Genomic DNA, 26,800 nt, shown 5'->3' with positions numbered 1-26,800 from the left:
TTGGCAAAGCTCCCTGGGAGGTGCCCACCTGAAAAGATACCCATGGAGCCTGACTCCCTGGCCAGCTGGGATGTCTTTCCCTGTTGAGAGCCTGCCTTGCCCCAAAGCCAGTTGGGGCCCCACAACAGCTCCATCCACACAGGAGGACGCAGACCCAGCTGTCACCTGGAATGGCACTGTGGTGGCCATCAGGACCGCTCTAACTGTGCTGCATCTACACAGCTTCTTTCTCAAAGGAGCTCAAAGTCTTTTGTGGTTGGGGAGGAGACAGACAGACAGATATGCACTCTCTGGCGTTCCAGACCTCTCACTCGAGGACAAGCACGAGCCAGACACTCATCCTTACAACAGACTACGGAGGGAGGCATGGCTCATCAGGCCCGGGGAGGGGAAGCCACACCAGGAGGGTCAGTGACTCACTCCAAGTCACACAGCAGGTCGGCTGCACTGCTGGGCCTTGGATCTAGGACTACCCCGCCCTCCCCATCCTCTGTAGCACCTGTCCCGGGCCACTAGTCTCAGAACTGAAGCCAGAGACGAGTGGGCTGAGAAGACACCCAAAATAGCCCATTATGATGGAATCTTCCTTTTTTTTTCCCTTCTGGAATGAAATATTCACTTCTTTCCCATTGTAGCAAAGCTTCACATAGGTTCCCTTTCTGATTGCCATGGCAATCTGACAGCTGTCTCACTACCCACAGGAAGGGGGCGGAAAGATGATGGCTTGCTTGGATAGGTGCTGTCAGTGTGAATGGAACGGTTCTTGGAGAGGTGGGGACTGGCCTGAACTGTTGAACCGTTCCTTTTTAAGGTCACTTGGGAGGGAAGACATGTACTCTTAATTTTAGGAAAATAAAGTGTATGGTACAACTTCATTATTTTCCTGTCACTAGAGTATTGCAGAGCTTTATAACATGTTCACCCAGGACCCCGAGGGAGCCTCTTTTCTGTTTTATAGGACATTCCATTCAGTTTGTCTGGGACTGAATTGTTTGGTTTTGTTTTCTAGTACCTTTAGGGAGTGTACATAAGAAAGCTCTAATGCAAATAGAAGCGTCCCTCCCGGGCCCCTCATCCATTTGCGGTGATGAAACCAACAAGGCACAAGAACCTATGTGGATTCGTTTGTATGTTTCTCAAGGATCCAAGACTTCAGGGCTGAGAACAGAGTAAGAGAGGTACTATGCAACTGACTAAAGTCCCTCCCTTCCGAGCTAAGTGCAAAGAGTTGATTCCCATCTTTGTGGGCTCATGGAAGGAACACAGGGTGTGAGCATTGGGGGAAGTGAGGAGGAAACTTCTGGACTTACCGACGGAGCAGTCGGGACCCATCCAGTTGGGATCGCAGCTGCAGAGGCCAGTATCTGGGAGGTACGTGCCATGCCCACTACACTGGTCTGGGCACTGGACCCTCGCCAGCTCACAGTTGAGGCCACCCCAGCCAGGGCTGCAAAGGCATTCTCCATTTACACAGACCCCATGGCTGGAGCACGTAGGATCCAAGCAATCAACTGAAAAAAACAGAGGGGAAAAGTACTGATCACTCATGGGGGCGGGGACATGAAATACCAGCTGAGAGCTGAATGGACCAGTGGTTCACCAGTTCCTATCCACCTGCAAGAAAATGGAGCAGCCCCAGTAAGAGTTATGCGGCCCTTTGAAGAAGACCCATACAGAATGAAAGATTTTTGATTTGTTAAAACACTACATCTCAAACTTGAAGAGAATGTAAAGGAAAAAGGGAGATTTCTCAAGCGGAATTAGAGGAACTGAATACAGAGTTGTGTCACCCAACTTTGAGAGCTTTGTAAGGTTATAAGTAATAGTATCTTAACTGAACCACATCGGGGCTTCTGAGACTGGACCATGAATGCTGGTGATATTTTTAAATGTATCACCAAACCCAAACATCACCCACTATTGGAAAGAAGAGTAGAGAGGCTCAGTCTAACTTCACTAATACTTGACTTCAGAAGGTACCAAAAGATGAAAAAGAAAACCAGTGAGACTCATGCATGAGTCACTTTCCTAATTAAGTTTCACTTAGGATAAGTCTAAAATTAGTGTTCACTCTCTGAGCACATATCTACTCAAGAAGTTAGTAAATGTACAGGATGGAAGAGGAGAAAGTGGTTGTTGTTCAGTTGTGTCCGACTCTGCGACCCCATGGACTTGCCAGGCTTCTCTGTCCATGGGATTCTCCAGGCAAGAATACTGGAGTGGGTTGCCATTTCCTTCTCCAGGGGATGTTTCCAACCCAGGGAACGAACCTGGTTCTCCTTCACGTAAAGGCAGAGTCTTTACTGTCTGAACTACCAGGGAAGCCCAGAGAAAGTGAAGCTGGGTATGGAAATGACCCCAAAGGGGTCATCTTCCTACACATAGTCATGAGTGGACTGGATGGGGCAGTCTCTGGCTGTGTCACTGACCTTTCCACAGACGGTTACTCAGACAAATTAATGGTCAGATTCTGGTCATTGTTGTTCTGGCCAGTTTCATGGTCTGCTTGCTTGGCTATCTCAGTAATCAGAGTGGATACACACCCAGTAGTAACTTGAAGATTATTACTCTGGAATCAACTCAGAATGAGGAGAGGAATGAGATGCAAAGGCCAGTTGTCAAGGACAGGACTTTTTGTATGAGAATGTGACCCTAAACTAGGACATCCATCTAGCTTGTGAAGCGCAAGTGTTAGTCACTTGGTCATGTCTGACTCTTTGCAACCCCATGAACTGTAGCCCTTCATGCTCCTCTGTCCATGGGATTCTCCAGGCAAGAATACTGGTGTGGGTAGCCATTCCCATCTCCAGGGGATCTTCCCGACCCAAGAACCCTGTGTTGTAGACAGATTCTTTACTGTCTGAGCCACCAGGGAAGCCCTCAGGGAAGCCCTCCTGCCCCCTCTCCATTTAGCTTACAGGTAGGTAAACACAGCTTTTCAAAGGAAGACCAGCTCCCTTGGGTATTCCTAGAAAATGATGCAGTGGCATTTGGAGGAAAGAACACCGCACACTGTGGGGTCTGAGTGGTGAATAGTGATCTTGCAAGAAGCTTAGATGTTGCCTTGTGGATCATGGCAATGGAGGGAGGGTGTCTTATAATCTTATTTGACTAAGACATACATTTCGCTCATTTTAACAGCTTGGAAATCAGGTCTGTTGGCATAGATTAAATCATTTGCTTCTGCCATCATCTGGGGGCACAGACAGCTTGAGATCACTTAAACCCTTTTCTTGAGGTTTTTCAGGCCACGTTGATAGTGTCATTCAGTCCCTTGTATGAATGTGTGCCATCTTGTAGTTCAGATTCTCAGAGAAGATTTTGATTTCTCTCTTTTCCCAGTGCCAAGACTGAAATAAGGTTTTTGTCCTCTAAATAGCTCACTGTGACATTCAGATGGGGTTCTAGCTTGCTGTAGTATAGTAGCTCTTTTTCTTTCTTATGATATACAAAGTAATGGTGTTATTTTAAAACTGATGGTACATCAGCTCCAAATATGGCATGATTTAGATTATCCAAACTACTTCATTCTGGGGGACATCAGACTCGAGGAACTTGGATTTAACTGAATTCATGATATTCCATTAAGCTTCCAAAGAGTACCTCTCCCTTCAGGTAAAAAGTAAGAATTTTCAGTGTTAAGAGATGTTTCTCAGGATCGCATTTGGACCTTCTCAGGAAGATACTATTTATGTAAATCAGCTCAAAATTATTTGAGCCACGAGGAAACAAAAGCTGCCACTGATTTTTTTTTTTCAATCAGGAATACTGTCTCAGAAAGGTACGTTTCAGTGATTTATTATCACTTAGAGATGTTTATGATGTTACTTGCTCTGGTTACAACCACTTTCAGGCTGAATTCATTCTCTTGGGGACTATTACTCCTGACGACATCAACCCTTTCTGATACTTTCTAATTTGCTCCATTCAGTCGGGTGGAGCACATCTGGCTGTAAATGAACTGAAAGGTTCCAGCACACAGAAGACATTCACAAAGAGGCTGTGCAATGCCCTTGACAGCTCATGCCTTGCTCAGTCAAGGGAATATAGTAGATGCTCAATACACATCTGCTGAGAGGATGAATGGCAGACTTCGTAGTAAGCATTATTGTTAATGAGACAAATTTTCAGTGTGAAGGACTAACTGACAAGAAGGACAGAAGGGTGCCAACAACATCTTTCTTTGGGGAAGAATGTAGTGCAACTTGGAATCTGCAAAATATGAACTCACTCGTTAAGCATCAATCTTGTCCATATTCTTTTCATAAAAGAAAACCCCAAAGTTCTGTCCTCATTTCGGACATAGAGAAAGCAACAAGTACATGAAAATACCTCGTGTGCTTTGCGCCTCAATAATGACTCCCCATCTATAATTAGCCACTTAAAATGTTTGGTGAGGTGCCAAGAGCTAGGAGCTTTCAAAAAACTGAAAAAACTGTAATATAATCATTTTCTTAAAAGGATGACATAAAAAGTAATATACCAAAAAAAAAGAAAGAAAGAAAATGGCACTTTTCTTCCAGATTTAAATTAGTTTTCTCTGCTCTATCCTGAATTACAGTGTGGAGGAAGGAGGAAAATCCACTGAGATTTATTAGCCTTGGAGTGGAATGTCATCAAAAGAACCATTTGTTGTATCTAGAAATGGGAGATAACCCTTTCTCTGGTCATTGAGACCAGTAAATATGCCCTTTGTGCTACATAATTACAGCAGCCGATAGAATAACTAAATTCAGACTTTAAGGGGCATAGTTTCACTGAGAATTTTAAATTTGGTTCCAATTTCATAAGGTGGTCTTGTGGTCACGTCCTTAGAGTCTTCAGCAGGCAGGAGGGAGGCTGGCATTTTACGAAGCTTTATAAATAGAAACAGTGTTATACTTAAAAGGGGGACAGTGGCCTTTACCAGCTAAGTACCATGTGCCTTATACCGCCAGCCCCTTGGCAGCTGAAATCATTAGAACTCATTTAGTCTTGGGCCCTCTGTAGGTTTGACAAAAAAGGATTGTGAATGCAATTTTTATCCCTAAGGATAAAAAAGGAGGTCAAGGAGTTTTACAAACAATATGTACTATAAACCCCTGAAGAACCATGAATTACATTTATGAAGTTAAATGTCATTGAAAAATGACTCAACCATGAAACTGACATGAAAACATGGCTGACTGAAACTAATATGTCAATTCCTCTCTCATCACCTTCCCACTCCCCCAGATATCATTGAGTGAAGCCTCACGAATCTGTCCTTCCGTTTTCTTGTGCAAATTTGTTAATAGTACAACAGCGTTTAGGCAGCAAAAACAGAGGATGGCAGCTATTGATTTCGTTGCCATGGCCATTTCAGGTAAATTGTTTGAACGTTATGGCTAGGATGAATATCAAAGAAAAAAAAAGCTAAATGGAAGAAAAAGTGCTGATCCAGGCTTTCTGATTCCATTTCCTGTTTTGAAAACAGCATATGAATCATTTCGGTTCATTCTTTTGGGGTAGCAGAAATCAATAGAGGAAACTTCATCCTCTCATAATGATCCACGTGACTTCCTTGTTTTGTTGGATGTTTAATTCATTCCAAACATTTAAATAAGACCAACTGGGACAGTGAGAACGTTGAGAAATTACTTGAAATTCCACTCATACAGATATACACAAGCCTTCCTGGACAGAAAAAATTCTAAGACGGGCAATGCCATGGTTCTATCACTACCCTCTTGCCAAATGATGTATGCAAAAGGTCGTTTTAACCTTTCTTGTCATATTATTGGCTTCTCCCATGTTTTCACAAAATGAAGCTTTGCCTCCTGCAGTCCATTTATCTTTAAGAACTTTGACCTTTTTATTAAATCAGCACTTCCTCCATCCAAACTCCCAATTTGGTTTTATGATGCAGACAGAGGGAGGAAGCCTACTTTTTATAACAGAAGAAAAAAGAGAGAGAGAGTTGAGTAAGTGATGACCTGGGGCGGGGGGTCACACTTCTGGGTCCCACTAAGGGCACCAGCACTGATGTATTGGAAAATCTTAGAATACTGTCACAGAAGCAGAGCCTTGTGGAAATAGTTCTAAAAACCATGAAATGGGAGATGTTACAAGGCGAGCTTTTGTATGTGTTTCTAAGGGTAAGCCATTGTCATTCCTCTGTAGTGAGGGCTGTAATGGTTCGTGAGTTTGTACAAAAACCCAGAGATCTGTGAAATAACAGGATGAAAGAACAGATCCACTTGCATCTAAGAACCTCGTGGCATCTGAGGTCCATTCTTAATCAGCTTGGCAGTGAGACGCTGGGAGAGTACATGGGTGCCTGACATTCAAGATCTTTTCCGGGGAGACTTCCTGGGTGGTCATCTCAAGCTGTTTCCTATGGGGGAGGTAATGGGCTTCATTCCTCCCCTTAGTTTGTTGGGCGAGTGGATGCTGATTTTTTCCACTGGGAGGATGGGAGAGAAACAGCCATTTGGGTTGCATGGGGACATTTTGCTGGGAGATGGACTGAGTGGAAAGATGCTGAAGACTTCCAATGCAAAGGCTGAGGAGCAGGTGAGGTTCTGAGAAGAAGGGTTTTTTACCTTCCTACCACTTGGGGTTGATTCTTTATATGGGAAGACGCAATAGGTGGCCAACTAGAGCCCATAGTCTGGAAGGGCAAACACAGAGGGGAAGGCTGACAGGCAGCTTGGCTGAGTTCCATTGCCATACAGGTCCCAACACTTGGCTACCAAATGACTTTTAGAAGCACCAACTGGAGTAACGAGGACGACTTAGAGCTTGTTTCTGAACACCTCCAGAGGGGAGCTCTTTACCTGTATTCCTGCATTGTCTCCTCCAGACCTCCCTTTTTCAATCTCTAAGCCTGATCTCTGATCATGTTTCGTCAAACTGGATTTAGCTGATTACATCCTCTGATTTCCCCTCTCCCCCGCCATGTGCTAGAGGCCACTTCAAAGCATAGAGTGAGCTCCTCAGGACTCATCAAATCCCAGCTTTCTCACTGCACACCCTCTCTCCTCTGTCTCTGTGACTGTAGGTAACCAGGATCGTTTGCTCTACATGGTGTCTCTAAATGACATGGGTACCCACTGTCTCTCAAGCCTGACTGTCTTTTATGAATATGAATTTTGGCAGAAATATTTACACAGACATATACGTATCTGAGATTACCAGGAACAGTTTTGTTTTTTTTTTTTAAAGCTTTGGGGAAGGGAGGAGAATTAAGGATTCTTGTTTGTTCTTAATGCATAGCATAATTCTCAATGTAGAGAGCTTTAAATAAAGCAGAAGAAAAGAGAAGAGGGGAAGGGCAAGGAAGGAAAAGGAAATGAAAGAGCAGGAAGGGAAGGAAGTAGAGGGAGAGAGAAGACAGAAAAACAAAGGAGAAAGAGAAAAGGAGCTAATTATCATAAAGAAGGGGAAAACAGACCATGCCTTTCAGAGCCACCCTTAAGCTCACTCTCTAAAGTTCTACAATTTAAGAAGTCCATGGAAGCTGAGGGGTTTGAAATGTAAAATGTTTCTTTCCTTTGCAAAACAGGGAGCCAGGACTAGGCTCATCAGCATAGGTCCAGACCTGCAGACACCAGCCCAGCCCTTGGGCTTACCTTCCTCGCAGTGCTCGCCCTTGTAGCCGGCTGAGCAGACGCAGTTGCCATCAATGCAGGAGCCGTGGCCCCCGCAGGAAGGATCAATGCACTGATTCAAGGGCACGTCGCACTCTGCGCCTTTCCAGCCGCTGTAGCACTGGCACGTCCCTTTAGAGTACTGTCCATTCCCGCTGCACAGCACGGGGCAGGCGGCTGCAAAGAGCGAAGACAGAGCACCAGGTCAGGGGGTCCAGAGCTTGAAGAACTGTGTCAGTCTAAGAAGGCAGAGCCCACTGGGCATCTCAGCTCTGCCTGTACTGCTCTGGGCTGGGGACTTGGGCCATGGACTTGGCAGAGCAATTTTCAAATAAACAATCACCACCACCACAGAAATGCTACTAATGATCACTAATAAGAACCTGCCGTATAGCACAGGGGACTCTACTCAATACTCTGTAATGATCTACATGGGAAAAAAATCTAAACATGAGTGGACATATGTATAACTGATTCACTTTGCTGTACAGCAGAAACTAATAGAACATTGTAAGTCAACTATACTCCAATAAAAATTAATTTTAAAATGCTACTAATAAAAGCAGTTACCATCAACTGAATGCTTATTATATTCTGGGCATGGCATAAGATGCTTTAGGTACAATTTACTGCTGAATCGTCATTACCACCCAGTGAGGTGGAGTTAGAATCACAATCCCATTTTATAGGGGAAGCTCAGACTGGGGAAAGAACTTTGCTGAAATCACAAAACTCAACAGTAGGGGGCCCCATGGGAAATCAGGTTGCCTCACCTCTTAAGCTGTGCCCTTAACTAAGACCCAAGGACAAGCAAGTATTGTTGCTGTTGTTGGTAAGGGGGATCGGGATCCATTTTGCTGAATATTTTACCTTCAGATTGCTGCTGCTGCTAAGTCGCTTCAGTCGTGTCTGACCCTGTGTGACCCCATAGACGGCAGCCCACCAGGCTCCTCTGTCCCTGGGATTCTCCAGGCAAGAACACTGGAGTGGGTTGTCATTTCCTTCTCCAGTGCATGAAAGTGAAAAGTGAAAGTGAAGTCGCTCAGTCGTGTCCGACTCTTTGCGACCCCATGGACTGTAGCCCACCAGGCTCCTCCGCCCATGGGATTTTCCAGGCAAGAGTACTGGAGTGGGGTGCCATTGCCTTCTCCAATGCATGAAAGTGAAAAGTGAAAGTGAAGTCGCTCAGTCGTGTCCGACTCTTTGCGACCCCATGGACTGTAGCCCACCAGGCTCCTCCGCCCATGGGATTTTCCAGGCAAGAGTACCAGAGTGGGCTGCCATTGCCTTCTCTGTACCTTCAGATTAGTCAACTGCTATTCCTGGTAAGTTTATGTTCATTAAAAAGGAAGGGGATGGGCCAGTGTTGAGACACAACCTCTCTATGCTTCACTTTCCTTATCTAGACCACAAAGAAATAACTGCCGACCCCAAAGGGTAATGTGTGATAAAGAATAAAGAGGAAAGATGCCTGGCCTTAAAAAAAAAAAAAAAAAGGACTGGAGGGCAGGCTAAAGACAGGAAATCTCTAGCAGTTCTCTAGCAGGGACCCTCTTTCATCTGTTGAGAGGAAGAAGGCTGACAATCAGAGGGGATGGCCTGGTATGAATTATCAACAATTCTCACCAGTTTGGCTTCAATTATGCTGATACTGTTCCTTTGGAGGTCATTAAGAGTGGGATTTTAGTGGTCAACTTCAGGCTTTGGGCTTTGCACTTCAGGATCAGTTTGTAAAGAATCTGAATTTCCAACCTGCCTTCTGTTGTTCAGTCATTAAGTCGTGTCCGACTCTTCGTGACCCCGTGGACTGCAGCATGCCAGGCTTCCTTGTCCTTCACTATCTCCAGGAGTTTGCTCAAATTCATGTCCATTGAACTGGTGACACTATCTAACCATCTCATTCTTTGCCACCCCCTTCTTCTTTTGCCTTCTAGAGGAGGGAATGGCAAACTACTCCACTATTCTTGCTGCGAGAACCCCATGAATAGTATAAAAAGGCAAAAAGATATGACACCAGAAGATGAGCCCCCCAAGTCAGAAGGTGTGCGATATGCTACTGGGGAAGAGTGGAGGGCAATTACTAATGGCTCCAAAAAGAATGAAGATGCTTCAGTGGAAATGAAGATGCCAAAGTGGAAATGACGCCCAGTTGAGGATGTGCCTGGTGCTAAAAGTAAAGTCCAATGCCATAAGGAACAATATTGCATAGGAACTTGGAATGTCAGGTCTATGAATCAAGGTAAATTGGATGTGGTCAAGCAGGAGATGGCAAGAGTGAATGTATCGACATCTTAGGAATCAGTGAACTAAAATGGACAGAAATGGGTGGATTTAATCCGATGACCATATCATTATATCTACTTCTGTGGACAAGAATCTCTTAGAAGAACCTGGCTTTTAGTGTGAGCCTAAAATGAGGACACTGTTCCAGGTTATGGAACTGGCATCCAGAGACCTTCACAAATGACCTACAGAGGTATTTTTAGTGATTCCTGGTTTACCTGCGATTTGTGATGCCGTGGCTCCAAGAATTCTGCAGTCACATATGTGTGTACAACTGGAATGGTCTCCCCATCCCCTGATGTGATTCCATTATCTAATTAGATCACTCCATAATAATGGCCCCACCCACCTTATCAATCCCCCTTTGTTGTCATGTTGTTTATTTTTTATAGTAATTCATTCTCCTTCTGTGAGTGTTTAATTTCCCAAAGATATAGTAAACTACAGAAGGACAAGATTGTGGTTATCAGTGTTGATTTCCTTCTAGTGCTACATTCATCAGTGTTAGCTTGCTTGAGTAAATATTTCTATTATGTTCTTGATTCATTCAGGGATTCCCAAGTTGTGGGGGTGTGGGCAAGCACTACATGGCCATTTATGAAAGGTGTGGAAAAAACAATTTCTACAGTGGACCTCATGTTGTACATACAATGCCTTTTTTCTGGGGAAGGGTGTGTTGATGGTAATTGACCTTAATTATAAACTGATGTGAAACAAAAACATCTCAACAGTTGACATATGATGGAGGGGTTATTTCCTCCCCTGCCCAACAAATGCTTTGTAGTAGAATAAGTGAAAAAAAAAATGGCCATTTCCAGTAGAATTCTTATCCTTATGACTCTATTAATACCAGAAAAGAAGAATGAGTTCAAAAGTGAGAACATCAAAGTTACATGTTAAATTTAGATAAAATCTCTCTAAATATTGAGAACTTGCCTTCTATTCCAAGAGACTTGAGTGGAGAGACCCATAGAGTTTCTACCCATGCTGACTGTCTGAGAGAGAGTAGAGGGAAGAGTTTTAAATCAGGGAACCCAAGATTCAAAATTAGAGACTGTGTTAATATGAACAAGTATGAGAAATGATGGGCTTTCTCAAAGTTTGCAGAGGGCTTCCAGGACAAAGTACACTGGTTCCATGTCAGTGCCCCAGGATACACTCACGCTAAGCTCTAGGTCAGGGATGGCCGTTGAGTGCCCATGGGCCACTATTCTCCCTTCCTGCACCTCTGCAGAGACGAATCAAAGCATTTTGCTCTCCCGAGTCTAGAAAAAGCCTGAAAACCTTCAAGGTAACGGCCCTGGCTGGGACTTGGGAGCAGGCGGACAAGAGAAAACTCAGTTGCCCTTTCTGATCTAGGTAACACTGAAGATATCTCCTGGTGGGAAAACTTGAATAAGCACCATTTCTTACCCCCCGCCACCCATGCACACTCAAGAGGGAAAAAAGTGAGAAGTGTGAGTATCTAGTGGGATGAGCTTCCAAGGGCTGTTTCTGACCTGAGGGTTATATATTAGACTAGTTCTGGATGGCAGAGAAAGTTACATTAAATCACCACCAATGGGCTTCCACTGGACATTCCTTCCACCCCAAAGGTGGAAGAGGGTAAGAAGCAAAGAGGAAAAAATTATTGTCTTTATCAATTGAAAAATAAAGTTAGGATTATTTTCTTATTTCATATTGAAACAGCTTCTCTTTTGCAAAAACTCTAAGGTGGTGAAAAAACATTGGATTCTCTAGAATGTAAGCATGGATTTATTTAAAACCAGGTGCCTGGTTTAAAATGTGACCTACTTACATTTCTCAGGGAGAAAAAAAGGGAGAACAGTCAGGTCAGAGAGTTCTCTACATTCTAAAAGCAGCCTTCCTTCAACATGTTTGCTGCATGCTCACCAGGAGGGTGGTAAAAAATGCAAAACACTGTGATGTTCTTCAGAAAGCAGGACACTTGACAGGCTCCACTGATGTTACATGAAAAAAAAAAAAAAATAGAAGGCAGGCTAAAGAAGCATGAAGCTCTCTAATAACCCGTTTGCCATGGGACAGAGTGCAAATGCCAGATGAGCCCCCTCTGGTAGCCACTGTTGACCTGCATCAGAGAGAACTCCTTCCCTCAGGGTAACTGACTCATCCTCAGACATAATTCAACCCAGAGCACCCCAGTATGGAAGGCTCAGCCTGATCCTCACCTGGAAGGCTGCACATGAAGTAGGGACCTCCTTCTGCATTAATAACTTTTCTTACTAGTTTTACTCTCACTAATTCTACAAGATTTTTTTTTATAGCAAGTTATAGGACAAATATTTCTGCTCCACCTGCCTGCAAGTGATATGGAACAGTTAAGTGGAAAGAACAAGGGTTTTGCTGCCAGAAAGACGTGGGTTCAAATCCTCACCCATCACTTACCAGCTGTGGGATTTTGACAAGATTACCAAACTTCTCTGAGACCCACACTCCCCACAAAAAACCCGTCTCTTTGAGTCGCTGGGAGCAGTACGTGTGCGAAGATCTTTGAGGACTCAAAACAGTAGCTGACACCTGGCGTAGAAATCAATCGATGTTCCCTGTGACATTCCAAACTGAGTGACCAAACTGACTCCCAGGTCTCAAAGGCACACATACCACCACCGCCACCACAGCTCCAAATAATACTAACAGAAAGATCTCATCTCGTTCTTCCCCTGCTTGTGGGTGGGAGGTGGTTCTGGAACCACAGTGGAAAGTTTTATTTCCAGTCTCTCTTCCTTCTTCCTAAGGCTTTAAAGGAGCATGGTACTATACATCCAAGCTTCTATTTAAAATTAATTAAAACATTTGCACAAAGTGGCTATTTCTGTTTTAGTAAATCTAGTAAATGGAAGCTCTAAGACTTTTCTCAGAAGAAAAATAAATTACTGCTGCCACTAATGACTGAAAAGTTACAGGCTGATGACAAAATTATGACACAATTTAGATTCACCTAAATGGTGTAAAACTCATTTTAGTGATCAAGCTGGAGCTTTCCCCTCGCCGCCCTAAAGTTCTCCATAACGGATGAAATGAATTATCCATGTTATTTACTCATTGGGAAGTAACAGGACAAGTCAGGCATGTCTGCTGCTTTAAGTGAAATGGGTGCCATTTCTTTGGGGCTTGCAGTACAGCGAGCAGCTGGAGAGAAGACAGAGGGGGTTGAAGAGGGCCAGTCAGCCAGACACACAGGGAGCACGCCTACATCTTGACGAGGCATCTGCGGGCTGGGCTAGATGTTGGAGGGATTTTTCAAATAAAGTGTCTTTTTAAAAACAGGGTTCCATATGGTTCTGCAATTCCATCCCTGGGCATATATCCAGACAAAACTACAATTTGAAAAGGTACACGCGCCCCAATGTCCATGGCAGCGCTAGCGCTATTTACTAGAGTCAAGACATGGAGACAACCGAAATGCCATCAACAGATGAATGGATAAAGATAGACACGCATACACATATACAATATATACATATATACAACAGAACACTACTCAGCCATAAAAAAGAATGAATTAATGCCATTCACAGCAGGATGGACCTAGAGATTATTATACTCAGTGAAGTAAGTCAGAAAGAGAAAGACAAATACCACATGATGCCACTTACATGTGGAGTCTAAAATACAACACAGATAAACTTATTTACAAATCAGAAACAGACTTGTGGGTGCCAAGGGGGTGGGTGGGGAAGGGAAGGACTGGGAGCTTGGGATCAGCAGATGCAGACTATTATATACAGAATGGATAAGCACCAAGGTCCTATTGGACATAACACATGTATCTATATTCAATGTCCTATGATAGACCATAGTGGAAAAGAATATGAAAAAGAATGTATAAATGAGTCGCTTTGTTGTACAGCAGAAATTCACATAACATGGTAAACCAATTAGACTTAAATTTGAAAAAACAAATAATGTGTCTTTTAAAATTGATATGAAATCTGATTGAACATTTCTCTGGAAAAAAGACTGGAGACTACTTGAGCCTAGGACTCCAAGCAATTGTCAAAACTGTACTAACAACTGGTTGCCTCACATCCCAGTTAGTCAATAAACACTTACGAACAACCTAATATACGCGAGTAGCTGGCTTAGGTGGTAGGAAAAAAGGACAGAGAAATAAAGATGCCTCGAGTCCTCTGAGGCAATTAAGGATGTAATATTAATATTTTGGGTCATGGAGGTGAGACAAAGTTCAGTGTCATTGAAACCAAAAGAGGTGTCCCGTTGTCTTTAGAGATTGTGGACACAGTTTGGTGCTGAGCTGAAGTCAGGAAAGGCAAGTTTCCATTATTTCTGGGCTCCTGCAGGTGACAATCTATTTGATAGTCAATAAAGTCTGACCTCTATTACACGCCATAAATTTGATACAGATTAAAGATCCAAATAAGAAAAAAGACCGACACAGTATTTGAAAAAATACTGAAGACTAATTTTATTTTCTTGTGAATGGGATATATAAAAAAGATAAATTCAAGGGACCAAGAAGATCAGCTTTGAGAAAAGTACACTGATATGAATGCAGAGTTCCAAAGAATAGCGAGAAGAGATAAGAAAGCCTTCTTAAGTGAACAATGCAAAGAAATAGAGGGAAACAATAGAATGGGAACAACTAGAGGTCTCTTTAAGAAAACTGGAGATACCAAGGGAAAATTTTATGCAAAGATGGGCACAGTAAAGGACAGGAATAGTATCGACCTAACAGGAGCAGAAGAGATTAAGAAGAGGTGGCAAGAATACACAGAAAAACTATACCAAAAAGGTCTTAATGACCTAGGTAACCATGATGATGTGGTCACTCATCTACAGCCAGACATCCTGGAATGTGAGGTCAAGTGAGCCTTAGAAGCATCACTATGAACAAACCTAGTGGAGGTGATGGAATTCCAGTTGAGCTATTTCAAATCCTAAAAGATGACACTGTGAAAGTGCTGCACTCAATATGCCACCAAATTTGGAAAACTCAGTGTGGCCACAGGACTGGAAAAGGTTAGGTTTCATTCCAATCTCAAAGAAAGGCAATGCCAAAAAAATGTTCAAACTAACACACAATTGTGCTCATTTCACATGCTAGCAAGGTAATGTTCAAAATCCTTTGAGCTAGGATTCAACAATACATGAACTGAGAACTTCCAGATGTACAAGCTGGGTTTAGAAAAGGCAGAGGAACCAGAGATCAAATTGCCAATATCTGTTGTATCATAGAAAAAGCAAGAAAATTCCAGAAAAACATCTACTTCTGCATCATTGACTACACTAAAGCCTTTGAGTGTGTGGATCACAACAAACTGTGGAAAATTCTTAAAAAGATGTCTCCTGAGAAACCTGTATGGAAGTCAAGAAGTGATAGAACCAGATAAGGAACAATGGACCAGTTCCAAGTTGGGAAAAGAGTACGTCAAGGCTGTATATTGTCACCCTGCTTATTTAACTTATATGCAGAGTACATCATGTGGAATTCTGGGCTGGATGAAGCACAAGCTGGAATCAAGATTTCTGGGAGAAATATCAATAACTTCAGATATGCAAATAACACCACCCTATGGGAGAAAGTGAAGAGGGATTAAAGAGCCTCTTGATGAAGGTGAAAGAAGAGAGTGAAAAAGCTGGCTTAAAACTCAACATTCAAAAAACTAAGGTCATGGCATTCGGTTCAATCACTTCATGGCAAACAGGTGGGGAAACAATGGAAACAGTGACTGACTTTATTTTCTGGGGCTCCAAAATCACTGCGGATGGTGACTGTAGTCATAAAATTAGAAGACGGTTGCTCCTTGGAAAAAAAGCTATGATAAACCTAGACAGTGTATTAAAAAGCAGAGCCATCACTTGGCCAGCAAAGGTCCATCTAGTCAAAGCTATGGTTTTTCCAGTAGTCATGTATGGATGTGAGAGTTGGACTGTAAAGAAAGCTGAGTGCTGCAGAATTGACGCTTTTGAACTGTGGTGTTGGAGAAGACTCTTGAGAGTCCCTTGGACCGCAAGGAGATCAAACCAGTCCATCCTAAAGTGAATCAACCCCAAATATTCATTGGAAGGACTGGTGCTGATGCTGAAATTCCAATACTTTGGCCACCTGAGGCTAAGAGCCAACTCACTGGAAAAGACCCTGATTCTGGGAAAGACTGAGGGCAGGAGGAGAAGGGCAGAGGATGAGACGGTTGGATGGCATCACTGATTCATTCGACATGAGTTTGAGCAGGCTCTGGGAGATGGTGAAGGACATGGAAGCCTGGTGTGCTGCAGTCCATGGGGTTGCAAAGAGTTGCAACTGAATAACACGACAACTGAGGAAACACTGGGGAAATACATTTTCTAACATTTTACAGAATAAAGCTTGGCATATGAAATACAAAAGGAACTCTTACAAATCAATAAAAAGAGACAAACAAATGAAAACCTGGGCAAAGGACAGATAAATATAAACATAAACTGCCAATAAGGATTTCCCTGGTGGTGCAGTGGCTAAGAATCCATCTGCTAAAGTAGCGGATACAGGTTTGATCCCTGTTCCAGGAAGATCCCACATGCCACAGAGCAACTAAGCCTGTGGGCAACGACTACTGAGCGTGTGGTCTAGAGCCCAGGAACTGCCACTACGGAACCTGTGTGCTACAACTACTGAAGCCCTTGTGCCAAGAGCCTGTGCTCCACAATAAGAGAAGCCAGCACGACGAGAGGCCCATGTGCTGCAATGAAGAGTAGCCCCAACTCTCCACAGCTAGACAAAGCCCAGGCTCAGCAACGAAGACTCAGTGCAATGAAAAAAAAAAAAAAAATCGCCAATAAAAGTATGAAAAGTTCTCAACTTCACTAACAATTAAATAAATATAGATAAAAATGAGAAATAATCTTTGACTTATCAGATTAAAGAAATCTATAACTTTTATATGTAGAATGGATAAAAGACAAGGTCCTACCATACAGCACAGAGAAACTATACTCAATATCCTATGATTAACCATAATGGAAAAGAGTATAAAAAAATGTATATACATATAACTGAATTACTTTGCTGTATAGCGGAAATTAATACAACTCTCAATAAAAAAAATTTTTAAAAATTGAAAATACATAACCTCCAATGCTGCCACAGCTGAGGGGAAACGGGCTCTGTCACAGTGGATGGGGGGCAGAAGTTCAAACTAGCTTCCAGGGGGCTCATTTGCTCCCATCTGAATAGCTCCCTGGCTCACCATGCCCAGCTGAGAAGCCTGTTGACCTTGGTGCCTCAGTTTTCCCTTCCTATGAAATGGGTGGGACAAGAAAGGACCGTTTTTGCAGGAAGAGTGAGGAGGATGGAAAGCAGAACTAAGAAGCCATGACAGAAGTATAGATGCAAACATGACCGGCCAGTCTCCTCACGACGATAGTCTCTGACCGGAGCCGCCCCCCGCCTTCCTGCCTGGATTACTCAGACACTTTAGTTGGCTTCAGTCTAGGGGGAAAGATCCAGCAGCCCCTGTGAAGACAGGAAAGCCAAGGATGCTTCTGACAGAGCCTCTGGCTCAGAGGGCCAAAGTTCGGGCGCACCCACTTCCTCATTCCCGTTCTGTCAAAAGGCACATTAATAAGTAAGGAAGCGATTCAGGGAAGAATTTCCAGAAGGACGAAAAACTCATCAGGTGTGTCAGATCTCTGACATTCAGGAGCCATGTGGGGAAAGCAGCACACGCTGACTTAAGCACGAAAGTATGGATGCTTTAATTAATCCGGGGTGAATTTAATTGCTTTAGTTAAGTGGAAATCGGGTTAAAAATGATGCAGAGCATGCTGGGGTGTGTTAAAAACATGACATATGAGTTGGATGAATCGATAAATTAAAAGTGCACAGATGTTTTAATTAAACCCAGGGAAGTTAACGAAGATCGCAAGAGACTTTTAAGCCTATGATTAATTCAATTCATTTAAAATACCTGTAGAGATATGGGGATGCCTCCATTTTGAGAGTTATAAAAGTTCTCAATCGATAAGGGCTTAAGCTTTTCTTAAAAAACGTCTAAGTTTTTCTGTGTGTGTGTGTGTGTATATGTGATCGAACAGCATTAATTACATAATGAATATTTAAAATTTTCAGAGTACACAGTAAGCTTTTTTGCAGCTCACATCCAGACTGAAGTAACTTTTCATTCTTATTGTGATTCAGGCATTGAGATGGGCTTGGAAGTTACTGGTGTCCGGTTGTCTGTAAGCATGGGAGCTCCCCCAAGACACGAAGGCCTGTTTGTTCACTGTTTATTGACTGGTACATAGAAGAGGACCAGGCAGTGCAGGCTTATGAGTTAGACAGCTAAGATTTCCCTTCGGTTTTACCAGTGATGTGACTCTGGACACCTTATTTTCAGCCTCATTTTCTTTATCTTCAAAATAGGACTAAATTGTTGGATTACCTAACCCGTGGTGTTTTTAAGAGGATGAAATGAGATAATGCCTGTGAAGTGCTATGTACAATGCCTGGCACATAGTAAGAAATCTATAGGTATGATTTATCATCATTTTTTTTAGGAGAAAATTGTTCCAGATTATCACATCATAAAGAGACAAGAAGGACTTCCTTGGCAGTCCAATGGTAAAGACTCCACGCTCCCAATCAGGGGGCCGAGGTTCCATCCCTGGTTGGGGAGCCGAAGATTCTGCATGCCACACCGGGGCCAAACACCAACAAACAAAAAGACCAAGAGACAGGGGAGGGGGAAACGCTCTTTCCCATCACCCATCCTGGCTGACCTCCTCTCTAAAGACTGGTTTATCTCCCAATATGGAACGTTTTTTTCCTAAAACCAGAGTATGTTCCCACCTCTCTACGTCTCATTCCTACAGCAGGTTTCCCTAGGGTTAGGCCCTCTGCTTTCTCGGTCTGCTCTGCTTATCTAGTTTTAAAAGGAAACAAAAAGTTTTTTAGCCTCAGAAGTAACTTGACTCGGGGGAGGGCTGATGGAGAGATTGCTGTTTGGTGGTGTACCACCCAGCAGGAGTGTCCACGTTCTGGAGGCAAGGCTCTGCAGGAGGGCACCAAAGAAAGGGCACTGCAGCTTCCAAACGGAGGCAGCAGGCATCCTCTGTCCCTGCCTGGCAAGCTGGGGAGAGTGGAAGGTAAATGAGATATTGCCGCTCCTGCTCTCTGGGCCATCTGGGCAGAGTCCAAGGGCAGCGGCATCCAGACTCAGACCTGGATGTGCGCCCAAGTCATCTGGGGATGCTGTGAGAATGAGATTCTGATTCAGAGGGTCTGGTGTGGGGCCGGAGGTTTGGATATTGAACAGGTTCCCCAGGCTGATGCTAGCACCCCAGACCTACTGAATCAGAAACTCTGGGGGGAACCCAGCAAGCTGTGAGTTAACCGGTGATCCTGATGAGCAGGGCTCTAAAGCCACGCCTGGGTGAGTACCTTAGCTTCTCTGAGTCTCAGTTTCCTTAGTTCTGAAATGGGGATGACCCAAGATCATTCCGTTTAAACCCTCTGCACAGGGCCTGGCATTCACTTCATGTTCAATATGGGCAGAGATTCTTACACTACTTTACCAAAGGTGCCTTTGCTGAGTGTGGACACTCACTTTCTGCAAAGCCTGAACCAAGGGCCCGGCTTCAAGCTCCATCTCCTGGGTCCTTGCCGCCAAGAAATTTCTGCACGTTTTCTCAGGTCAAGGACAGGAACAAGGAGAGGTGGGATTCAGCCTTGAACTGCACTGGGCGGTGGAACGACTCCTGTGGGCAGCAGCCATGGCCCCTGGCCAGTCTGTATTAAAGGGGATTGTGAGGGAGGTGGGGTGGCAGAGGGAGACAGGTGTGAAAGACAGGTGGTCTAAAGGAACATCCGTGCTTGTTCCAGGAAAGACAGGTGGAATCTGAGACAGGTGAGCCAGCTGTGAAAGGGGATTGGCAGAGATGCTCCGAGGGGAGCATTTCTGGGGTGGTGGGGAGGACCCCTGTATCACTGGTGGAGATGAAGGGGCTCATCATTCCCCTCCCGAGTGCAGATGTCCACTTGGGGGAGGAACTGATGGGGAAATGGGAAACAGGTGAGCGGATGAAGCCAGCCAGGAGAGCCAGATAGCTGAGTTTCTGTGACGGTTTTAGAGTAAGTGAGGGGTCACTGCTCCTCATTTAGGAGATTTTTCTGCCAAGTTAGGAAAACCAAGATAGGGTCACAAGTTTCAAAGTCAGCCAGACACGGCATCAACATCTAGCCTGCAGTGTGACCTTGGGCAAGTCGTTTTCTTTCTCTGAGTCTCTGTTTCTCCTGGATAACAGTGATTTCCAAGGCTTGTGAAGATTAATGCTAGGTAGTACTTATGGAGCATTCAATACGTGTCAAGCATGGTTCTACATGCTTGACATGCCTTTACTTTTTAGTTCTCACAGCAATCCATCAGGTAATATTGCTATTGCCCCCATATTATGGATTCGACAACAAAGGCTTAGAGAGGTTAAGTAATTTTTTACAGTGGGTATAGTTTCAAATACCTGCTTTGCCACTCTCTACCTAGGAAATCCTAGTTTCCTCTCCTGAGGGTTTCCTGGGCTTCAAATCCAAATCCCAGTGTATATCTGCTACACAAACTGCGTGCCAAGCACATCTTCCTACACTCACATCTTCGGTGAATCCATCTCACGGCTGGTCTAACGTTAAGGGTTCAGGCCGGATTGTTTGGTTTGAATCCTGGCAATACCACTTATGAGCTGAGTGATCTTGAGCGAGTTACTTAACTGCTCTGTGTTTCATTTTCCTTGCCTGTAGGAGGGGATGATAATCATCTATAAATTAGGACAATAAATGATTCATTGAGCTAATTATACAGTTGTTTAGTGCAGTAGCTGCACACAATAAGCACTCAATACATGTCAGTGATGATGACAATGATTTGACTTTAGTGCTAGAACTTGGCCAAGAGGGACTGGGTAGTGGGTACAGCCAGACATCCTAGAATGTGAAGTCAAGCGGGCCTTAGGAAGCATCACTATGAACAAAGCTAGTGGAGGTGATGGAATTCCAGTTGAGCTATTTCAAATCCTAAAAGATGATGCTGTGAAAGTGCTGCACTCAATATGCCAGCAAATTTTGAAAACTCAGCAGTGGCCACAGGACTGGAAAAGGTCAGTTTTCATTCCAGTCCCAAAGATAGGCAATGCCAAAGAAAGCTCAAACTACTGCACAATTGTACTCATCTCACACGCTAGTAAAGTAATGCTCAAAATTCTCCAAGCCAGGTTTCAACAATATGTAACTGTGAACTTCCAGATGTTCAAGCTGGATTTAGATAAGGCAGAGGAACCAGAGATCAAATTGCCAACACCCATTGGATCATCGAAAAAGCAAGAGTTCCAGAAAAACATCAATTTCTGCTTTATTGACTATGTCAAAGCCTTTGACTGTGTGGATCACAATAAACTGTGGGAAATTCTTCAAGAGACAGGAATACCAGACTATCTGACCTGCCTCTTGAGAAACCTGTATGCAGGTCAGGAAGCAACAGTTAGAACTGGACATGGAACAACAGACTGGTTCCAAATAGGAAAAGGAGTACGTCAAGGCTATATATTATCACCCTGCTTATTTAACTTCTGTGCAGAGTATATCTTGAGAAACACTGGGCTGGATGAAGCATAAACTGGAATCAAGATTGCCAGGACAACTATCAATAACCTCAGATATGCAGATGACACCACCCTTATGGCAGAAAGTGAAGAACTAAAGAGTCTCTTGATGAAAGTGAAACAGGAGAGTGAAAAAGTTGGCTTAAAACTCAACATTCAGAAAACTAAGATCATGGCATCCAGTCCCATCACTTCATGGCAAATAGATGGGAAAACAGTGGAAACAGTGGTAGACTTTATTTTTGGGGGCTCCAAAATCACTTGCAGATGGTGACTGCAGCCATAAAATTAAAAGATGCTTGTTCTTTGGAAGTAAAGCTATGACCAACCTAGACAGCATATTAAAAAGCAGACATTACTTTGCTAACAAAGGTCCATCTAGTCAAAGCTATGGTTTTTCCAGTAGTCAATCATGTATGGGTGTGAGAGTTGGACTTTAAAGAAAGCTGAGCACCAAAGAATTGATGCTTTTGAACTGTGGTGTTGGAGAAGACTCTTCAGAGTCCCTTGGACTGCAAGGAAATCCAACCAGTCCATCCTAAAGGAAATCATTCCTGAATATTCATTGGAAGGACTGATGCTGAAGCTGAAACTCCAATACTTTGGCCACCTGGTGCGAAGAGCTGTCTCATTGGAAAAGACCCTGATGATGGGAAAGATTGAAGGTGGGAGGAGAAGTGACAACAGAGGATGAGATGGTTGGATGGCATCACCAACTCAATGGAGATGAGTCTGAGTAAACTCCAGGAGTTGGTGATGGACAGGGAGGCCTGGCGTGCTGCAGTCCACTGATTCACAAAGAGTCAGTAGCGACTGAACTGAATTGAACTGAAGAGAAAAATGGCAAGATTTCCATCCTCTTTTCTCAAGGCCCCACAGAAACTTGGTAGGAGCAGAGAGCAATTCCCAGAGAGAAGACTATGTTCCTGTGGTTGCAGCATTTCTGGGCCTCCCCTGACAGCCATTCAGCAGTGGACCTTGTAATTTCTAATTGCTATTACTGAACAAGGAAAGCTCTGCTGTATTAAATTTCTACTGCAAGTTGGGGCCTTAAGTTCAGCACCAAATACACCACCTGAAAAACTTACATCAAAAACCACACCATCAGAAGCCTTATCTTTTCTGAAAGGCAAGACTGCTTTATGCACAAGCTAAGGAGGCATCTTAAGTCAATGTGAGACTTCAAACAAAAGTCAATGAAAGAAAAAGGAATCAGAGTTAAAAAGCATCTAGCCCAGGATGACCCTGGTGGTACAGTGGCTAAGACCCCACACTCCCAAAGCAGGGGGCCTGGGTTCAATCCCTGGTGGGGGAAGTAGATCCCACACCCCACATGCTGGAACTATGAGTTTGCATGCTGCAACTGAAAGATTCCTTGTGTGGCAACTAGAATATCCTGCATGCCACTTGGAAGTTCCCTTGTGCTGCAACTAAGACCCAGAGCAGTCAAAAAAGTAAATAGGTACAAATATTAAAAAAAAAAATCTAGCCCACAGCAAATAGCATACAAGTATAGTGATGAGAAAGTCATGCAAGGGAATTAGTAATAACAGAAAAAAACCATAAACTAAACAATAATTGAATAATAAGCATGATTCTAGCTGGACAGGAGAGGCACCTGATGGAGAACAGTGCAAGACATCAGGAAAAAAAACCACCATATCTCCTCAAGCTCTGAATGTGAACAGGTTGCTTACTGCATTAAGAAATTAATGACATTCTATGCTAGAAGACACTCTTCAGTGTAGCTCCTTTCCTGTATGCCGGGAGCCGGCATGTTGCATATTGAGTGCATATTGCATATTGCATATTGAGTGCAGCACTTTCACAGCATCATCTTTCAGGATCTGGAATAGCTCAACTGGAAGTCTATCACCGCCAGGAGCCAGCGTGAGGAACTCCGCCCGTGGCAAAGGTCATGAGGAAGGAGGCTCGGCATACGCAAAGGTGGGATCGAGCCTCAGGAGTCCCCATGGAAATTCTCAAGCATCTACCCCCAAAACCAGAGTCTGCCTACTTTCTGCTTTGTGCTCTCACCTACACCTCTGACTTTACAGGCTGTCCCCTACTACCTCTCTCTGAAAAAAAAAGTTAACTTACAGCTCCAGTTCATAAAGTTCCTGGGTGTGATAGTGTTTCAACCTACAAACTCCTTTGGAAGTCCTCTAGCCTGCCTGAATAGGTTTTTCCGGCCACAAGTGATTGCTCAGAGCCTCCCAACTGTGAGAGGCAGGAGATGTTCTAAACTGTCTAAACACAGATTCCTTTGAGCAGTTAAAAGATTGATTAGAAATTGTATTGGTGAAGGGTTTTTCACTTGTTGGGCCAATGTTTGCTGCTAAGTTTCCATATCCCTTACCTGCTGTGTCCCTGGCAGTGTATTGATTAACATAATTGGTGTAAGTAGTAGCTTTAATGTTTATAATCTTGGACCCTTGAGTTAATTCTTTTTCTTGTTACAGCCCACCACACCTTTGCCCTATAGGAATGCAACTTTAATGCTTTTGGAGGGTGGCGCCTGACTAGTCACCTTTAGAGAAAAATAAGTTTTCTGAAGAAAGGGTCTTAAAATGTTAACAGGCCTCTGGGCCAGAAGATGATGCAAATCACCTAAACTTTTGCATATGATAAGTTTGCAGGAAGAAAGCCTGGCTTACTGCATGACTCTACCCCTTCCCCCATTATCCTCTATGCATAACTTAAGGTATAAAAACTACTTTGGAAAATAAAGTGCGGGCCTTGTTGATGGAAACTTGGTCTCCCCATGTCGTTCTTTCTCTCACCTTCTGGCTGAATTATTCAGCCTCTTTTCTCCACTGAATTTCCTCACTGAGCTATCCTTATTTCAGCCTCTCTTCTCCACTGAATTTCCTCACTGAGCTATCCTTATTCTATTACTCTTTATATCTTTAATTAACATTTAATTAAGCAGTTGTTTCCTGATCCTCGCCGACGCCGTCCCCGCTTCAAATTCCCTGCTTCCACCGGGGCTGGACCCCAGCAACTGTACTCTTCCGCCATGGAATTTTTTCCACATTCCTTGAAACGAGTTGACTCTTCATAGATCCACACTTTATTGCTTCATGAACTTTCTTATCTTCTCCTTAATGACATCAATAGCATTCAGCATCCACATCCCAGCACGCCGGACTTAGGCTTACATTTCCTATGTCCTTATCATGTGCATCCATCAGACGGGAAGCTCCCAGAAGGCACGTGCTGGCACTCTCGCTTGTTACCTTATGCCTGGTACTTAGTGCGTGCCTGGCTCACAGCGGGCACATGATAGGCACTTGCTGGATGCACAAATAAGTTTGGTCCCCTGAACTGATTTGGATCGAGGTGTTAGAACCCGCATACGTTCTTCTGGGGGTGAGGGTCAGTTCCACTTGAACTTCTAGCCCCTCGGAGCCCCCAGTTCGGCGGCGGACTGTGGCATGACTGCCCTGCAGTTCATGCCGACTGCTTTCTTCACTCACTGCGAGGATGTCTTTGAGTGCCTGATGCAGACTGGCAGGGTTATCAGGAGACAAGGAGCTGCCGTCCGCACTGCATATCTGAGGGCACAAGAGGCGCTGCGCCAGGTCAGGAGAGCAAACCCGCGTTTCTGTCACTTGGACGCACACCTGGCCACTTGGATGTGATGGGAATCTCGTCCGCTAATGTGGCAAATTCTCCTCCTGGCAGGAGAGCCTGAGTCTGCTGGCTGCCTGCAATACTGAAACTGGCAGACCTGAGGCATACTGGGCACAGCTGGCAGTGCAGGAACAAAGGGGAATGTGAGTTTGTGATGGAGGAGGACCTGGGCTCAGGTTCTCTTAAAGACATTTATCAGAAAGAAAGGACATGATCGTGGGCTGCAGCCGGGAGATGGCATGCTCCGTTCAGGGTGGCAGGAGCCCCGGGACTGGCTGTCTCTCTCCTCTGCACTGGCTAGCACGATTACTCACCCTGTCTGCTCCAGAGCTCTCCCTGCTAACACCTAGGAGTTTCTTAGGCTCAAAAGTTGTCCATGAGTGGCAATTTGTCATCGTCACCAACAGATTGCACAGGACCAATGGGATCGAGCCACCCTACCATCTCCGCCTTATGTGTGAGGGGTGAGGGGCAGGTATACACATGCTCACACCCACAAGCACACACCCCCTCACACAGAACCATATTTGAGTCTTTTCTTATCAAAGACCAGAAGTGCATCTTTGATAGAATTCACTGAGAAAGGCACAGCATCTTATGTAACCTCAATCTTTTTTTTTTGCTGCACTGCACGGCACATGGGATCTTAGTTCCCCAACCAGGGATCGAACCTGTGCCCCCTGCAGTGGAAGCACAGGTCTTAACCACTGGACTGCCAGGCAAGTCCCTGTAGAACTTCAATCTAATCATGAGAAAACATCAGACAAACCCACATCTAGAGGCTAGCTAAGAAATGCCTCACTAGTACTCTGCAAAACACACTCAAGGTCATGGAAAAAAAAAAAAAAGACTGAGGAGCCCTTGTAGACTGGAGGGCACTAAAGAGACATGACAACTAAACACAAAGTGAGATCTGGACCAGAAAAAAGGGGCAAAATTAGAAACAAGTCTGTAACTTAGTCAATAGCATCGATCCATGTTAATTTCCTGGTTTCACCAACTGAACTTTGGTAATTTAAAACGTTGACATCAGGGGAAGCTGAATGAACCCTGGGAACTCTGTGTACTATTTATGCAATCTGTCTGCAAGACAAAAATGATTTTAATATTAATAAAAAAAGCTTAACATATTGGGGAGGGTGGTTAGAATAGGATTTATCTCACATTGCTGATATGAGAATGGATAAGACTGTATGCATTAAGTACTTTATACAAAGCCTGGTACATCTTTAATACTTAATAACTATTGGTGGTTATGAAAAAAAAGAAACTATTTGAAATGGAGGCTTAACAGACCCCAAGTAAATCAGGCACTAATCATTAAGCTTACCCACTTGAAGCTGGTAGAGTTGAACCTGTGCGCCTATTTTTACCAAGTTTCCCACTTTATCACCTACCTCTTGTGTAAGCAGTGAATTGCATTATTTTCAGGACCCTAAACTTAGGACTTGAGATGTTCAAGGCTTGAATTTCTCTAGAAGCCAGGCTGGCTCACACGTGCTATACAGTAGGATCCAATTTGGGGATCACTGGTGTGAAATGATGGAGAAGGCAATGGCACCCCACTCCAGTACCTTGCCTGGAAAATCCCATGCACGGAGGAGCCTGGTAGGCTGCAGTCCATGGGGTCACGAAGAGTTGGACACAACTGAGCGACTTCACTT

The 26,800-nt window shown here is 44.0% G+C and overlaps 1 protein-coding gene across 1 annotated transcript in view; it reads right to left on the bottom strand.

Annotated features, from left to right (window-relative positions):
- TENM2 (teneurin transmembrane protein 2) overlaps positions 1-26,800 on the bottom strand; it is a 1,056,669-nt gene that overhangs the window by 163,633 nt on the left and 866,236 nt on the right. Inside the window, exons 10-11 of the mRNA XM_010863352.1 lie at positions 7,593-7,787; positions 1,311-1,511 (exon numbers count right to left, since the gene is read on the bottom strand). Coding sequence (XP_010861654.1) covers positions 1,311-1,511; positions 7,593-7,787 — 396 coding nt within the window. The remainder of the gene's footprint in view (positions 1-1,310; positions 1,512-7,592; positions 7,788-26,800) is intronic.

The sequence above is a fragment of the Bison bison genome, unplaced genomic scaffold, assembly GCF_000754665.1.
Source record: "Bison bison bison isolate TAMUID 2011002044 unplaced genomic scaffold, Bison_UMD1.0 scf7180017864490, whole genome shotgun sequence".
Classification (NCBI taxonomy): domain Eukaryota; kingdom Metazoa; phylum Chordata; class Mammalia; order Artiodactyla; family Bovidae; genus Bison; species Bison bison.
The sequence above is the reverse complement of the archived record's forward strand: the minus strand, read 5'-3'. Positions and strand labels throughout refer to the sequence as shown.